The sequence below is a fragment of the Schistocerca americana genome, chromosome X (assembly GCF_021461395.2).
Source record: "Schistocerca americana isolate TAMUIC-IGC-003095 chromosome X, iqSchAmer2.1, whole genome shotgun sequence".
Lineage (NCBI taxonomy): Eukaryota > Metazoa > Arthropoda > Insecta > Orthoptera > Acrididae > Schistocerca > Schistocerca americana.
The window spans coordinates 314,277,103-314,295,797 of NC_060130.1; the positions used below are offsets into that span (position 1 = coordinate 314,277,103).

Below are 18,695 nucleotides of genomic sequence, written 5' to 3' on the forward strand. Positions count from 1 at the left end.
TGCAGCATGGTGATGGCCTGGTCACACGCAGGAGACCAGACAAAGGCAGCACCTTTGTGTTGAAGGAGACTCAGTGGGTCCACAATAGTGGAAATAAAACCTGCAGTTCACACAATGACTAGTGACATGGAAAGTCTGCAATTGTCCTGGCAGGGCACTCCATGGATTGGACATCCTGCCTCGAGATGACATGGTCCAGATACTCAAGAGGAGGTTGGAAAAATTTGGAATTCTGCAGAATGCAACACAGACCTGCATCCCAAAGTTTTTAATAGAGGGCCTGGTGGTTGTGCAGGTGGTCATTCAAAGTATGTTCTGTGATGACGATGTCATCCAGATAGTTGAAACAGTGAAAAATATTGAACATGATATGTTTCAAACAGTGTTGAAAAATTGCTGGGGCACTTGCCACTCCAAACATCAGCTGATGGTATTCATAAAGACCAAAAGACATATTAATGACTATGATACACTTGGATTCATCATCCAGGGCAAGCTGGTGATATGCTGTAGAAAGATCAAGTTTAGAGAAGAATTGATCGCCTGCTAAGTGTGTGAACAGTTCGTCAGGACATGGCAGTTGGTATGTGCTGACCATGGACTGTGAATTCATGGTGGTCTTAAGATCACTGCAAAGGCACAATTTACCAGAGGGTTTCTTAATGATGACAAGGGGTGTGGCCCATTCGCTAGAGGAAATGGGAACCACAACCCTGAGAGGTAAGCTGATCCAGCTTTACCATGACTTGAGAGCAGAGGGCCAGGAAAATCTGCCTGGCACAAAAAAATCTAGGATAAGCTGACTGCTTATAGGTTATGTGGGTTATGTCTGTGACACACGCTAGGCCCTCTGCAAAGATATCCTGAAATTCTGAGCACAGAGATTCGAAAGACTGATAAGGGCCCTTGGCAGATATGAACTGTATGGGGTCTGTGACTGAAAAGCCAAAAGCCTGAAAGGCATTAAACCCAAAAAGGTTTTCTGAAGTACCATCATGGGCAACAATAAAGGTAATACGTTGAGACACTGATTTACAGGTGACACCCACCACGAATTGGCCAAGCAAGGGGATTTGCTGTTTACTGTATCCCCTGAGGCGCCTGCTTACTGGTAGCAACTGCGGATAGCTGAGGTCTCAATATGTTTGGGCATTAAGCAGAGAAACTGCCACACCATGTTTACCTTCAGGAGCAACAGTCACAAGAGAACAAAAAGACTGATAAAAAACTTGTTGGAATCATGATAGGTAACTGACCCTGACAACAACATTTCTCGAATATCAGCATCCATGGTCTGTGATGCTACATTCTGTACAACTGAGTGGCAGACTACTCCAATGTGGCCTGTTTACTGACACTTATGACAGAAGGCCTGAGGCTGGGGTCACACTGATGTGTTATGTTTGGTGTAACATTATGCTCATGATGGTAACAGGGAGCAGCGAGCAGCGAATGGAACATTGTATTCACACTGTGCAGGAGCCGCGTGATCCACTGGCATCCACCACCATGATGATGTCCTCCCTGGATGCAGTGGACACAGCTGGGCCACCCTGTACTGCCGCAACATCGCTCCAGGTTCCCATTTGCTGACCAGTAGCTTATGAGACCTCATACAACTGGGCAATTGAAATAACGTCTTCAGTGGTTATTTTCTAACTGGAGGGCTCATTGTCAGATGTCCTTGTCCAGGATGGAGTGGATGATAACATCGCAAACCAAGACATTCACATATCACTCCTTTGACTTCTGTGTGATAATATGGCACTTGTGACTAAGGCCATGGGGGGTCACAGCCCACGTGTGGTAAAACTGATGAGACTGCTTCTTGCATTGATAAAATTCAACTTTAGCAGCCATAACGTGTGCGACAGTGATAATTGGAAGACAACAATGAACATAAGGTGTCAAGCAATAACTAGGAAGGTTGCTGCGCTGAGGCCAACTGCCGCAACACCTGATACCATGTGGAAGAAATTTATGACAAAAATAATGCACGACATACGTCTGCATCTGTAATGTGGATGTTGTGAAAATGCTGTTGTAGATGGTGTTGTAATGTGGAGAGGACAGCTGAAGCGCACTGACGAATTTGCAGTGAATGTTTTTGCAATCATCTCAGCAGGTATGTCTGTGTCTGGAACAGCTTCTGCCCATCTTGTGCACATCCTCAGTTGCCATGAATAGATACTTGTAATCTTCTGAAGGCAGCAGAGTGCCCATGAAGTTGATTTATATTTGACCAAACCTCATTGCAAGCACAGGGAAATATCCAATCTCTGCTTGAACATGGCATTCCACCTTGCACTGCTGGCATTGAAGGCATGCACGAGCCAGGCCTGAGTGTCTTTTTTTGTTGACAGTCACACGAAATGGTCGGTTAATAATTTAGTCATGGGATTTATCCCTGGATGTGCCAAGTTGTGGACACTGTCAAATTCTACTTTTCCAAACTGTAGCAAAGTATAGGGCTGTGGCTTTCGCTCTCAGACTCACACCATCCTTTAGCACTGCCACCCAGCACCTCGACGTGCTTTAGCCTCAGTCTCATGGGAAACATGCCTCACGCACTTGTGTATCATCAACAGCTCTCTGTATAAGTGCTTCATTTTCTTTGGCCTGGTTGTAATTTTTTTGAAAAAATAACTTAACAGCTGCCAGTGATTGTCGACATTCTGGTGTTGAGTGGCACCAATTGCTCTTTGCCTGCTGTGTACAACAATGGCCGTTGGTGGTGTTGATCACAGGTTGGGTGAGTGGCACTGCTTCTGCAAGGCTCACCTGTAGATCATGTACAGTTTTATCCATTTCTAGAGTCCATTTGAGTACTCTACCCTGCGTGTTGTGACTGGAATGTACTGTTTGCTGTTTGGGAAGTGGCACAGCTGTGTACACGTTGTATCTTAAGATCCAAAATGTCTATGATACAGGCCGATGTTAGTAGAGCTATCTTGGAATTGGCTGCCATCTGGGATTGAGGAACACAGCATTGTGAACATGACCTTTTATTAGGGTCTGTCTTTAGCTGTGATGCCTGAAATGGCTTGGTCACTGTCTCAACTGTGCCGCATAGACTTTGGTGTACTTTGGCTATGCTCAGTGAATGTCAGAATGAGGTAGTGGCACAGTGAGGCATTGTGTCCTCCATTGAGCTTGGTGGTTTTGGTTGTATTTGACTAGAACATTGGTAGCTGTTGATGCTGTGGCCACCACAGCAGTTGAATATAGCGTTCTGTGTGCCCTGGCAGCTGCTTACAGTAACTGACATAAAGGTTGCCCTTCATGCACAGTCAAAGCTATCTCTACCTGTGAAGGCAGCTGTTGTTGCCAGATTGCCAGATATGTAATAACAAATGATCAGAAACCACACTAGTGCCAACCAAGCATGTAAATGACTCCAAAACTCTGATGCGTTTTTGTCACCATCTTTTTTCATGGTACAGCACTTGTTTAAGCATTTAATCAAATAGTTTAGTGCAATGAGCAACTAAATCCATTTTGAGAGCAAGCTAGGATCAATGGTGAGGTGGGTACAAAGTAATGTCCAATACAAAAGTGATTGCCCACAGCTCCAGGTTCTAATTGCCAGTTTAATCTGTCTGAATTATGTCTGGATTGATGTCGCTACATGGCATTGCGGGGAAACCCATCATAGATGATTACACTCAGTCTGAGTTCAGATTTAGTTGTGGCACTGCATTAATTGATTGCTGTCATGGATGAAGAAAGCTCCAGAAGCTCAATCTCTTGCTGGAGGTGCTGGATCTCACAGCTGATGGCATGTAACAGTTTATGTGCATCCTTCATGTCAAAATTACATTTAACAGGATGTGAAAAATATTTTTCCACCACGGAACAATTTTTTTTTCTAAATCAGCGTTACCAATTATGTAGGCAAACTTACTACCCACATATAACTATCCGCACTAATTTAATGTATAATGATAATCATTTTTATCAAGGAAAAGAAAGTAATATATCAAGATGCAAACAATAAATCAGACAGTGAATATTCAACACTTTCACAGAACATATATCAAACTCCATTGATTGATCCTTTATTCCCTCGTATGCTAGTTCTGCGAATATTTCAAGGATTACAGTTATATGCTATTGATACTCAGCTTTATGACACATTTGAGTTATGGAAGTTTATCATATTTTTTTCTCTCATATTGTGGTGTTTGAAGAGAACAGAAAACAGTCCTAATAAATAAAATGAACCTTTGTATTCAGTTGGTGAGAAATCTGTTATAAATTATGAGGATCACTGATTGAAAACTGCTAAAGGACAGTTTTTTAAAAAGCATACACTTAGGTGACAAAAGTCATGGATTCAACAAGTTGTTGGAAGCCCCTGCAGTAATTCTGAGCCTTGCTGCCTCTATAGTTGCCTGTAATTGCAAAGGTCTTGCCAGTGCAGCTGTTTGTGCATGACCTGACCTCTCGAATATGTCACATAAATGTTCGATTTGATTAATGTTTGACAATCTGGGTGGCCATATCCTTTGCTCAAATTGTCTAGAATTTTCTTCAAACACAACACGAGTAATTGCAGCCCAGTGACATGGCGCACTGTCATCTGTAAACATTACATTGTTGTTTAGGAACATGAAGTCTATGAATGGCGGCAAATGGTTTCTAAGTATCTGAACATAACCATTTCCAGGCGGTGACCAGTTCATTTGGACAAGAGGACCTAGTCCACTCAACCTAAACAGAGCCCACACAGTTATGGAGCCATCACCAGCGTGCACAGTGCCTTGTTGACAATTTGGATCCGTGGCTTCATAGATCTGCACCACACTTTAACCCTACTGTCATCTCTTGCCAACTGAGATTGAGACTCATCTGACCAGGTCACAGTTTTCCAGTCATCAAGGATTCTACGGATATGGTCATGAGTCCAGGAGAAAGGCGATGTCGTGCTGTTACCAAAGACACTCGCGTCAGTCATCTGCTGCTGTAGCCCATTAACGTCACATTTTGCTGTACTGCCCTAACAGCTGTATTCATCATTGTATGTTCCGACACTGACAATGTTGAGTGTTTATGGAAAAAGTTCAAGGCAATCGTAAAATGCGTTTTAGACAGGTACGTGCCGAGTAAAACTGTGAGGGACAGGAAAAACCCACCGTGGTACAACAACAAAGTTAGGAAACTACTGCAAAAGCAAAGAGAGCTTCACTCGAAGTTTAAATGCAGCCAGAACCTCTCAGACAAACAGAAGCTAAACGATGTCAAAGTTAGCGTAAGGAGGGCTATGCATGAAGCATTCAGTGAATTCGAAAGTAAAATTCTATGTACCAACTTGACAGAAAATCCTAGGAAGTTCTGGTCTTATGTTAAATCAGTAAGTGGCTCGAAACAGCATATCCAGACACTCCGGGATGATGATGGCATTGAAACAGAGAATGACACGCGTAAAGCTGAAATACTAAACACCTTTTTCCAAAGCTGTTTCACAGAGGAAGAGCGCACTGCAGTTCCTTCTCTAAATCCTCGCACAAACGAAAAAATGTCTGACATCGAAATAAGTGTCCAAGGAATAGAAAAGCAACTGGAATCACTCAACAGAGGAAAGTCCACTGGACCTGACAGGATACCAATTCGATTCTACACAGAGTACGCGAAAGAACTTTCCCCCCTTCTAACAGCCGTGTACCGCAAGTCTCTAGAGGAACGGAAGGTTCCAAATGATTGGAAAAGAGCACAGGTAGTCCCAGTCTTCAAGAAGGGTCGTCGAGCAGATGCGCAAAACTATAGACCTATATCTCTGACGTCGATCTGTTGTAGAATTTTAGAACATGTTTTTTGCTCTTGTATCATGTCGTTTTTGGAAACCCAGAATCTACTATGTAGGAATCAACATGGATTCCGGAAACAGCGATTGTGTGAGACCCAACTCGCTTTATTTGTTCACGAGACCCAGAAAATATTAGATACAGGCTCCCAGGTAGATGCTATTTTTCTTGACTTCTGGAAGGCGTTCGATACAGTTCTGCACTGTCACCTGATAAACAAAGTAAGAGCCTACTGAATACCAGACCAGCTGTGTGGCTGGATTGAAGAGTTTTTAGCAAACAGAACACAGCATGTTGTTATCAATGGAGAGACGTCTACAGACGTTAAAGTAACCTCTGGCGTGCCACAGGGGAGTGTTATGGGACCATTGCTTTTCACAATATATATAAATGACCTAGTAGATAGTGTCGGAAGTTCCATGCGGCTTTTCGCGGATGATGCTGTAGTATACAGAGAAGTTGCAGCATTAGAAAGTTGTAGGGAAATGCAGGAAGATCTGCAGCGGATAGGCACTTGGTGCAGGGAGTGGCAACTGACCCTTAACATAGACAAATGTAATGTATTGCGAATACATAGAAAGAAGGATCCTTTATTGTATGATTATATGATAGCGGAACAAACACTGGTAGCAGTTACTTCTGTAAAATATCTGGGAGTATGCGTGCGGAACGATTTGAAGTGGAATGATCATATAAAATTAATTGTTGGTAAGGCGGGTACCAGGTTGAGATTCATTGGGAGAGTCCTTAGAAAATGTAGTCCATCAACAAAGGAGGTGGCTTACAAAACACTCGTTCGACCTATACTTGAGTATAGCTCATCAGTGTGGGATCCGTACCAGATCGGGTTGACGCAGGAGATAGAGAAGATCCAAAGAAGAGCGGCGCGTTTCGTCACAGGGTTATTTGGTAACCGTGATAGCGTTACGGAGATGTTTAACAAACTCAAGTGGCAGACTCTGCAAGAGAGGCGCTCTGCATCGCGGTGTAGCTTGCTCGCCAGGTTTCGAGAGGGTGCGTTTCTGGATGAGGTATCGAATATATTGCTTCCCCCTACTTATACCTCCTGAGGAGATCACGAATGTAAAATTAGAGAGATTCAAGCGCGCACAGAGGCTTTGAGACAGTCGTTCTTCCCACGAACCATACGCGACTGGAACAGGAAAGGGAAGTAATGACTGTGGCACGTAAAGTGCCCTCCGCCACACACTGTTGGGTGGCTTGCGGAGTATAAATGTAGATGTAGATGTAGATGTATGCCCTACATTGATATCTATGATTATTTAATGCAGTGTTACTTGTCTGTTAGCACTGAAGACTCTATGCAAACACACTTCTCTCAGTCGTTAAGTGTAGGCTGTCGGCCACTGCATTGTGTGGTGAGAGGTAATGCCTGAAATTTGCTACTCTCAGTAGGCCTCGACACTGTGGATCTCAGAATTTTGGAATTCCCTAACGATTTCTGAAATTGCCTGTCCCATGCGTCTAGCTTCAGGTGCCATCCCATGTTCAAAGTCTGTTAATTCCCATCTTGCGGCCACAATCACATCGGAAACCTTTTCACATGAATCGTCTGAGTACAAATGACTCCTCCACCACAGCACTGCACTTCCATACCTGGTGTGATGATATTACTGCCATCTGTACATGTGCATATTGCTATCTTATGACTTTTTTCAGCTGAATGTATAATTGAATCATAAATAAAACTTTATTTAGATTAATTGTGAAGCAAATATGTTAAATGTTGTTAACATGTTTCTGCTTATATTTTCATTTTGAAGATGTAAAATGTTTAGGTTTATAAACATAAATGAGTTTCTATGTAAGACTTTTTCCACAACTTCTTTTTGCAGTCAACTAAGTGGTTTTGAATGATTTCTCAACTAAGTGGTTTTCCATGATTTCCCTAATTCATGTAAGGCAAATGCTGGAATGGTTCCTTTGAAAGGGCACGGCTGATTTCCCTCTCCATCCATCCCTAACCTGAGCTTGTGCTTCATCTCTATCACCTTGTTATCAATAGGGTGTTGAATACTAATCTCCCTCTCCTCCTTCAAGTGAGTGAAGTGTCACAACCATTAAGACAGTGGACTCACAGTAGGAAGGAATAGATTCAAATTCCCTTCCAGCCAGCCAGATCTACATGTATTGTTGTTCCCTCAATCACAGAATTTCTGGGATCTCAAAAAATTCATGGGCTGTTACCTTCTCCTTGTTGTCAGATTGAACTAGTATTATGCTCTCAATAGTAATGAGAAGTGCTCTCAGTAGCTGGTGCTCCTACAGATTACACATGTTTGTCAAAAATCAAGTTATACCACCACCAGCTTGTATGAAAATGTTTATAGTTGCTATCATTAATTTGTGATGGTGGTACAACATGATTTTGACAGGAAGTTAAGAAGAGGTTAAAATTCAGTCTGTGTTCTGTAGTTTGCTCTGAGACATGGGTAGCAATGTTTTCATTCTTGTTTCAACCATTAATCACCTCTACTATTTAGTAAGTTGTTAGCTTTATTGTTTCCATTCATTTATATTGTATCATAGGCTTTCCTATACCATGTTTATAACACAAGTTATTTACATGTTCAGAAGGTAGGCAGTAAATAAGGCTTCTGATACATAAACATAATGACCTACCTCCTTAATAATACTTCCAAGCCAACAACATATTCAGTCAGTGTGCATTGGAAGCAGTATGTAAATATTGAGTTCCTATTGTTTTCCTCTAACCTGCTATGAAGTGGATATTATGGAGTCAGTTCTGTGAATCAGACATCAGCACAAATGCAGTGAAAGAGGTACATATGTTTTCAGGAATGTTCATAATTTTTTATGCAAGGAAGTTAAAATATTTTTGTAACTTAAGTACCGTAATTAACTTTGTTCTTCCTCTGAAAACTTTATCATTAGACTAATATATATGAACATTTTTTAAACTGTAGTTCTTTCTTACAGATTGAATGGTTGCTGCGTGATTGGAGAGCAACATTCCTGCTCGATGTATATCCTATTCGAGAGGAGACTTTGGAGTTTGTTGCAAAGCATGTGGGAAGTTCACTCGGTCGTTCAAGTTGTTTGCTTGAAAAAGTTCCTTTACAGTTTGTCTTTGGGCCAAGTCAAAGTCTTGAGAGATTCATTCAGGTAATTCCAGATACAAGTAAAACTCTTTGAATTTTACAATATATTGTACACTTTCTAATAGAAGGCTGCTGTGACGTGAAGGGTAAAGGGAAAACAGAATAAAATTTGATATATGTTTATCTGTCAGTGGCACAAATAAATGATAAAAATTTTAGATTCTGACAAATACAATTATAATAGTGTCACATAATTAGAAATTAATGTAACCATTATGCACTAAAATAAGATGTCTGGTTGTTATGATACAGAATGTACTCTTGAACTTATTCATTATCTGTTAACTTGCTCCACCCCACTGACACTGACTTCTGAGGGACTTTTCTTAGCTAGATTATGTACCATTCTTGCTAATTTGGTAAAGTATTTGTTAAATGGTCAAACCAGGAACCATTTCAGATAATATGTGCTTGGATACAGCCTGACTGGGAAGTAGTTCAAAGACCATGCTGTAAGAAGTAAGATCTTTCTATCATAACAGTGTTAACTCTCAGGATTCTGGCTTCCAAATATACTGAAACATCAGTAGTTTTCTCGATTTCAATCTCTTACTTTAGGGTAGTAATAGCTCATCGAAGTTTTGAGTCAGTTCATGAGGCAGCCATGGATAGTTCAATTGGATGAGGACTGTGATGAGTTTGCACTCCTTTTAAAAATGTTATCTGGCCTTGTTATTTTGTGTTGGCAGTGGAGAATGGGGCAGGTGCATAGATCTGACAAATTACAGTGTAGCTATCATGAGCATATGAGGTACTGTGTCATGATGTCTGTATGTGAGTTCATACAAAAAGCTCTGCAACACTTAAACAAAGTGCTGATGTATGGTAAGTAAAATTCACAGTAGTGGTTTATTTCACCAAGTATTAATGATGCTCCAACTTAATGCAAGTCGTTAAAGTTCCAACGTGTGAATTCAGCACATAATTAAGCTTAATTATAAGTTATGTCATTCAAAACAACAGCATGAGGCTGCACTCAAATTGTGCATTAGATGCTCACTGCCCAATCCCTCCATCATCATAGCAGTGTGGCATACCACTTCCCAGAATTAGAGTCCAGATCTTCAAAAAAGTGACACAGTTCTGTTGCCTATGACTGCATAATTATGAGCAGCTGACCCAGGTTTGCTGGACACCAGGACTTTTGTACTCTCATTGTCAGCATATACAGAAAAGCTTTTTAGTAATGCCCATCATTAAAATTGTACTGAATATATAGCTACCCCATGGATATAAATTTATCCATTTTTAAATACTTTTGCAGTTAATGAGATCCCTCACCGAGTAGCAGAGGTGTGGGGTCATTGACAGGCATACAGAAAAGAATGAAAACTCTTCTATCTCTTGGACACACACACACACACACACACACACACACACACACACACACACACACACACACTTATGCACCTAAATTATGCTAGCTGGGTGCACAGTGCTGGGATTGCAGTTTGGCAGGTGTGCAGGGGTTACGGGTCCTGTAGGGTGGGGTGGATAGAGGCAGAATGAGATGGGAAGTAGGATGATGGGTTGGGACACATAGATAGAACGAATGGCCACCGCCAAACTGTGACCAAGAAAAGAGCTGACCATCCAGCTGCACAACACATTGCTGAGCACAGCATGCCTCAGTTTAATGGCTGCTTCACAATCCGTGCCATCTGGATCCTTCCTTCCAGTACCAGCTTTTCTTTGACACATCCTTTGCTCCTATAATCCTCCTGATCTCAGTCTCCTCTATCCCACTGCCACACATCCTCTACCCAACAGTTTCTCCTTCATATGTCTTGTCACCTCCTACCAATTCACACCTCCACATTATATCCGTTGTGTGCTGCCTGGACTCAGTGGCTTCAGTGCCCCAGTTTTGCATGCCTAGGTTGTGCACCTAGCAATTGTCCCTCCCACATTGCTTTCCTGCACATCTGTTACACCCTCTGAACTGCCAGCTATCTGTCCCCAAACCCTTATCCTGCTTCCCACCCCTTTCTACATCCTGCACTACCCCTCACCCTATTACACCTGCTGAATTGCAGTCCTGGCATATGTCCAGCAGGCACAATGAAGGTGTACAGGTACAGGGATTGGACAAAAATATGAAAACACTGCAAGAAAAGCATGCTTGAACATAAATGCAGATGTTAGCCAGGCCTGCAGGTTGTGCTGTTGTATTTGACCTCAAACAAAACCCGTGCAATGTCCTCAGTACGTTGCAAGGGACAGTCATGGTCAGAACAGTGTTCTGTGTAGTTGTGAGAGCATTATGCCAGAGCTAAGTGACTTCAAACATGGGCAAATCGTTGGTGCTCGTATGATGGATGCTTGATAGTTGAAGTGTTTAGTGCTTCAGGAGGAACCATATCAGAAATTTATACCACATACAGGGAAAGTGGAAGAACATCATCTGCTAATTCACAACACAGACAGAAGTGTGTGTTGAGTGAGTGTGACAGATCGTCATTGATGGGGATTTTAACAAACAATAAGTGCACAAGAGCTGTAAAAGTCACTGCAGAAATAAATGTCACACTTGTAAACCCCATCAGTACCAAAACAACATGAAACAAGCTCCATAAACAAGGGATTTCAGGGCAAGATGGAATTAAAAAACCACTTATCAGTGATGCAATTCCCTTTGAAATGAAAATGTTGTACCAAAGCCATAAAACCTGGGCTACGGAACAATGGAAGAATGTCATTTGGTCAGATGAGTATTGCTTCACACTCTTCCAAACATCTACCCAGTTTACCTCCAAGAGTGAATTGTGGCTGGGATTCAGTGATGATTTGGGCACCCATGTCATGGAGTACCGTGTGCCCGATGGTTACTCTGCAAGCAATTTTGGCTGATTCTGTGTTCCAAGATAACACGGTCTCTTATCACCCAGCTTGCATTATCCAGGACTGGTTCTGTAAGCACAAAGATAAATATCACATCTCCCCTGGCCACCACAGTCACCAGATCTCAATGTTATTCAGCCTTTGTGGTCAACTTTGGAGATAAGGGTGTGTGATTGCCATCCATCTCCATCATCGTTACCTGAACTTGCCACTATTTTGCAGGAAGAATGGTATGAGATTCCCTGGAAAACCATACAGGCCCTTTATTTATCCATTCCAAGATGACTGGAAGCTGTTTTGAATACAGGTTGTTACAAAAAGGTACGGCCAAACTTTCAGGAAACATTCCTCACACACAAAGAAAGAAAATATGTTGTGTGGACATGTGTCCGGAAACGCTTAATTTCCATGTTAGAGCTCATTTTAGTTTAGTCAGTATGTACTGTACTTCCTCGATTCACTGCCAGTTGGCCCAATTGAAGGAAGGTAATGTTGACTTCGGTGCTTGTGTTGACATGCGACTCGTTGCTCTACAGTACTAGCATCAAGCACATCAGTATGTAGCATCAACAGGTTAGTGTTCATCATGAACATGATTTTGCAGTCAGTGCAATGTTTACAACTGCAGAGTTGGCAGATGCCCATTTGATGTATGGATTAGCATGGGGCAATAGCCGTGGCGCGGTACGTTTGTATCAAGACAGATTTCCAGAATGAAGGTTTCCTGACAGGAAGACGTTTGAAGCAATTGATCGGTGTCTTAGGGAGCACGGAACATTCCAGCCTATGACTCGCGACTGGGGAAGACCAAGAACGACGAGGACACCTGCAATGGACGAGGCAATTCTTCATGCAGTTGACAATAACCCTAATGTCAGCATCAGAGAAGTTGCTGCTCTACAAGATAATGTTGACCACGTCACTGTATGGAGAGTGCTACGGGAGGACCAGTTGTTTCCCTACCATGTACAGCGTGTGCAGGCACTATCAGCAGCTGATTGGCCTCCACGGGTACACTTCTGCGAATGGTTCATCCAACAATGTGTCAATCCTCTTTTCGGTTCAAATGTTCTCTTTACGGATGAGGCTTCATTCCAACGTGATCAAATTGTAAATTTTCACAATTAACATGTGTGGGCTGATGAGAATCTGCATGCAGTTGTGCAATCACGTCATCAACACAGATTTTTTGTGAACGTTTGGGCAGGCATTGTTGGTGATGTCTTGATTGGGCCCCATGCTCTTCCATCTACGCTCAGTGGAGCACGTTATCATGATTTCATACGGGATACTCTCTACCTGTGCTGCTAGAACATGTGCCTTTACAAGTATGACACAACATGTGGTTCATGCACGATGGAGCTCCTGCACATTTCAGTCGAAGTGTTCGTACGCTTCTCAACAACAGATTCGGTGACCGATGGATTGGTAGAGGCGGACCATTTCCATGGCCTCCACGCTCTCCTGACCTCAACCCTCTTGACTTTCATTTAAGGGGCATTTGAAAGCACTTGTCTACGCAACCCCGGTACCAAATGTAGAGACTCTTCGTGCTCGTATTGTGGACGGCTGTGATACAATACGCCATTCTCCAGGGCTGCATCAGCGCATCAGGGATTCCATGCGACGGAGGGTGGATGCATGTATCCTCGCTAACGGAGGACATTTTGAACATTTCCTGTAACAAAGTGTTTGAAGTCATGCTGGTACGTTCTGTTGCTGTGTATTTCCATTCCATGATTAATGTGATTTGAAGAGAAGTAACAAAATGAGCTCTAACATGGAAAGTAAGCATCTCCGGACACATGTCCACATAACATATTTTCTTTCTTTGTGTGTGAGGAATGTTTCCTGAAAGTTTGGCCGTACCTTTTTGTAACACCCTGTATAAATGGAATGCCTACACCATAGAATGCATGGTAATGTGTTGTGTTTTGAATGTTTCCACATTCTTGTCCTCCACGCCTTCATGTGTGTGTGTGTGAACAACTCAATGTTTCTTCTATTTGGTGAGTGGTCTACATTTACTCATAAGGGATTTACTTACTTCCAGAACATTACTTATTAGAGTTATCCAAATTGATATGCTGGACCAGTTGTGAGCATTTCCGAATTCAGTAATACTAATACATTCGAATAAAATGCAAATAAACATCAGTTTTAGTAACACTGATCTGAATTACACAATAGAAACATGTGTTTCAATAATGCTCTTGATACAAATAGGATATGTTGTAGTATTGTCTTAGCAAGCTGTCTGATGGTATTGTTCAATTTGTTGTCTCTTGTATCATTGTGTATCAATCATCTATCAATTTATGCATATATAGGAGGTAAAATGCTATGTATGCAAAATTGTAAAGTAATCAGAAGAGATAAGAAGAAACACATTTTTATGTGACATAAATTTCACAGGTGCATCATTTCCTCATTTCCATGAAGGTTATAACATTAGTGATGTTCAGAGAGGTGTTTGAACTACCATATGATGAATATTGTTGTTGAAATGTTTCTGGCCTGCTACGGATTTATTTTTGTAGGGGGAGATGAAGTGATACTGATACTGATAGGCACTCCAAAAGAGCTGATTGCTCATTTGCTTGAAGCTGCAGCCATTACTCATGAAACACCTGGTTGTTTTGAGAGTATTAGGCATTCATCAGTACTCAAACAATATTCATCACATGGCAGTTTGAAAACCGTCTCTGAACTTCGATAGTGTCAGAACTTTCATGGACCCCAGTGGGGAAACAGTGCTCCTGTGCATTTTTGTCACAAGAAAGTTTCTTTTTATCACCTCTAAACACACTGAAAATATTACATACAAAGTTTTTTACATGCTTCATAATAAAACAGTAATTTTACCCAACTAAACTATACTACCTTACAATATGTTGATGCCACAGGCTCAGGATAGGGACAGTCCAAGGAGTACTGGCTGCCTTATATAAGTATTACTGTCTCTGTTGTGTCACTGATGTATTTAAGGTTTATTTCATATTATTTCAGCTTGCATGTCCACATCATATGAACATTTGATTTGATACTTTAATACGTAGTAGTTCTTGTTGATGTCTTCAGTTTAAGATATTGCGTGGCTCTGTAACTTCACAATGTTTATCAGCAGTTGATCTTAATAACTTAATTTCTGTCTGCCTAATTTGGCATGCTATAACTTTTACAGTTTTTATCTTACAATTAAGCAACTTATATTATCTTACCCATCTCTAAGAGATTTTTTCTAGCTATGTAGGTGGAATGTAGCATAAATGGTTGCTGCGATCTTGTTTTTAGCGTACTACTTTCTGCAACCACAAGGCAGCCAGAAGCTCATGCGATCCATTGTCCATCTGTCCACCTCCTAACATTTCATAACTGCCTGCTGCATCAATTAGCTATGGTGAAGCCACTTGTCACTTGCTCAGTGAGGCTAGTGTGGCCTTGTAAATGTAGCCAATCTCGCACATTGTAGCAACATTTTTGAGTGTGGCACTCAAGCCCACTTCTGGAATGTTACAGCACAGTTGGGGGTCTGCATTTGAAACTTGTCTGGTGTAACATTTTAACCCAGCATAAATCTTTATAAAGACAGTATGCTATGTCTTAATTTTAGAGCCTGGATTCAGTAATACTTATTCATATATCACAGGAGTTGGAACAGTGTCCTACCATAAGGCTTATATCCCAAGCGGGTTGTTGGTCTATATATGAGATGTTTCAGACCTACAGAACTAGCCCATTTTCTTAAAAACCATGCTTTCGATCTTTTACAAGTAAAATGAGTTTTAGGCATACTGGGAAGGACAAATTGAATGGTGATGCTTACATTACCTGGAAACTGATGGAAAATGGGGAAAAGCCCTCAGCCTTACAATTTCAAATTCTAGCATGGTACAACATTAGCACCATTAAATAGTTGTCAAAATTGAACCATTTTTGTATTTTATGTTGCTCTGAAAAATTGAACCATTTTTGTATTTTATGTTGCTCTGATGTGATTTCAAAAACTACTCCTGGGGATGACAATCTGAACAATGCTTAAGGAAACAAAAAGGAATTGGACTGAACAAGGAATGTGCTGTTTAATGTTATGATGAAAGGAGCACTTTTTCTTATACTTTCGACACTGAATAAACTTTATTTGCCAGTTTAACACTTAGAAAAAATATTAGAGAAGAACATGTTTTCATGTGTAGGTGTATGGAAATAGGTGTTCACAATGCTTGTTCTAGATATAATTATGCCTGATGTGCACTTTGAGAACCTGAAGTCACTCTACATCTGGGAACGATCAGCATGTTTCACAAATTCTACTTTTTTATGTTGTCTGTCATTGTAGGATACGACTGAGTAATTCTGGTGATCATAGTGGCTAACTGACACCCCACTGCCAATTGCTCAACCAGAAAAAAAATTGATTTAATGTATGCATAGCCACCAAAGAGAAATATCTCATCTCGGGCATTTATCCTGATGCAATTGTGTTGTAAATGGAATGTCTTCTAACAACTTTGACAGTGTGTGTTGTAGAAATATAAATTAATCATTGTCATTTAACTGTTCATCACAAATTAATGTGATAATGACATAAATCACTACCAGTAAGTTTATCTAGATGGTATTTACATTTGCCTACATACTCTTCTTGCTGTTCTTCATGTGGAAAGAGTGGCTGAGATTTATATATCAAGGGAAAAAGGAAGGAAGATAAGAGTTTAATGTTCCGTTCACTGTGATATTATGAGAGCCATAGAACATACACAGATTCAAGTAGGATAAGGAATGAAATTGGCCATTTTCTTTCACAGGATCCATCCCAGCATTTTGCCCTAAGCAATTTAGAGAAATTGTAAAAAACCTAAATGTGGATGACTGGGTGTGGATGACTGCCATCCTTCCAAATGCAAGTCCAGTGTGTATTTTGCAGTCGAGTTTGTTTGTACCTTTTTCCAGCATTTTCCAAACAATGTAAACCTTACCATTTAGTTTGCCCTTATCGATTGTCAAAAGCACATTTTGCCCAAAAAATATTTGATGCATTATTTTCGAGAAAAAGGAACACTATGTTATTTCTCAATCACCCTGCAGAAAGAATAAAAAATAGTGGGTCAGACATGAATGAACTTAGAGGCAAGAAAACACGAACACCAGTTATCTTAATCAGAAGTCATCACCTGCAGTTTCTCTGATGTTTCTCAATATATTTGCAGTTTCCAATTGTGAGCTCAGCATGCATCCACAAAAGTCTTTGATCATTTTCCCAGTGGAATGTCTGACTGGTGGAAAAACTAATTTTTAATTTAAGTCAACGCATTTCTTGTGAGAAAGTCTTTTGTGTTCAAGAAATGAGTCTACAAACACTGGTAGCATTGTTAGTATAGTTGCCAAATGTTTTACTTCATTATTAAATTTGTGTGTCAGTTTTAATGTGGACATTGACAAAGTATGGTATCTACATCGATATTTTGTGATTTTTAACTGGTCAGCATGGAAGTGTACGATCAAACAAGTCATGTAAACTGACTTGTTGCGTCTCTTTTCCCCTCCTCTCTAATGAAAACAGTAAATTTTACAGGAGATGTACCTAAAGTTAAAATTTAACTACTTAAGTTTCTGATCTAGTGTTGGTTTGTTCAAGAAGTACCGATAATGAATGTTTATTTGAAAAGTAACACTGACAAAAATTAAAAAAGAGGAATAAACATGTGAATGTAATTGATAAGAAATCTCAACCCTCTGTGAAAGCAGTAGAATACAGGAGAGAACAGTGACAAAGAAGTTGACAAAAGGAATTTTTCTTCTCTTAAAATATCTGTTAGATGCTGTCAACTGCCAGAGAGAGCAGTGATCACAATGAAGAAAGGTTGCAGAGTTTTTTGTGACAAATGACAAGAAACAGCATTTAATTTATGAGTAATAACATGCTTTGTGTGCCTATGTTTATTTTCATGTGAATTTATTCCCTCTTGTGAGTTTAATGATTCCTGTAGTCTGTTCAGTTCACTTGATCTAATGTTCTGCCATTCTCATACATTGCTTACATTAACAATTAGAGTTCCTGTAGCTTGTTTCACAGTTCAGTATAATTAATATGAGTTAGGAGCATAAAAAAGCAAAGCACTTTGTGTACCATTCATGTCTCTTAGTCCTCACCAGTGCACTTGTCTTTGAATTTTAATTGCATATCTTATGAAGTGTACAGATTTCCTAAGAACTAAATCTCATGCCAGTCACATAGAAAAGTATTTAAACATAAAAGTTTTTTAGATGGGAAGGAAAAATATGTTGTTACTATTTAGCGTCCCCCTTTAATTTCAGATATAGCTTGATAAAATTTCATTATTATAATGTTTCTTTGTACTTATTTTCTGTTGACAGGAATTCAGCAATTTAGCAGTTAGTGGTTATCATCTTATACAACTTGGACAGTTTTATTATCTTGTCAAAAATAAGACTCGGTCATCAAGGAGAAACAGTTCTTTAATTCCAACTGTAGGAAACAAAGTCTCGTATCAACCACACATGACCGACTGTGCTGAGCTGTATGCAGAACCTCGAGAAAGGCTTACAGATAGAGAGTCAAGTAAGCAGTCAGATTCGTCATTCTGAGTTAATCATCTCAATAAATTAAACAGTTGTGGTAAATTCCCAACAATGTTTGTACTGTAGAATACCAGTAATATAGATCTTATAATATTAATAAATTATTAGACAGAATTGTTGGTCACTACTTACTGTCAGGAGGCAAAATGTGTAGCACTGCCAATGCACACATATAAAAGTGGCACACAGTATCTATTGCCAGTACTACCAATTTCACCTGTTGAAGGTAAATAAGGCCAGCTCTTCTGCCTTGACTGAGTTTTCCTTTGATATAGAAACCTTATAAATATGTCAGATGAAAATG

At 40.4% G+C, this 18,695-nt stretch overlaps 1 protein-coding gene across 1 annotated transcript in view; it reads left to right on the forward strand.

Moving 5' to 3' along the window:
* Nucleotides 1-18,695, forward strand: part of LOC124555989 (KICSTOR complex protein SZT2-like) — a 332,080-nt gene that overhangs the window by 111,737 nt on the left and 201,648 nt on the right. The window contains exons 12-13 of the mRNA XM_047130034.1: nt 8,766-8,951; nt 18,167-18,371. Of these exons, the coding sequence (XP_046985990.1) occupies nt 8,766-8,951; nt 18,167-18,371 (391 nt within the window). The remainder of the gene's footprint in view (nt 1-8,765; nt 8,952-18,166; nt 18,372-18,695) is intronic.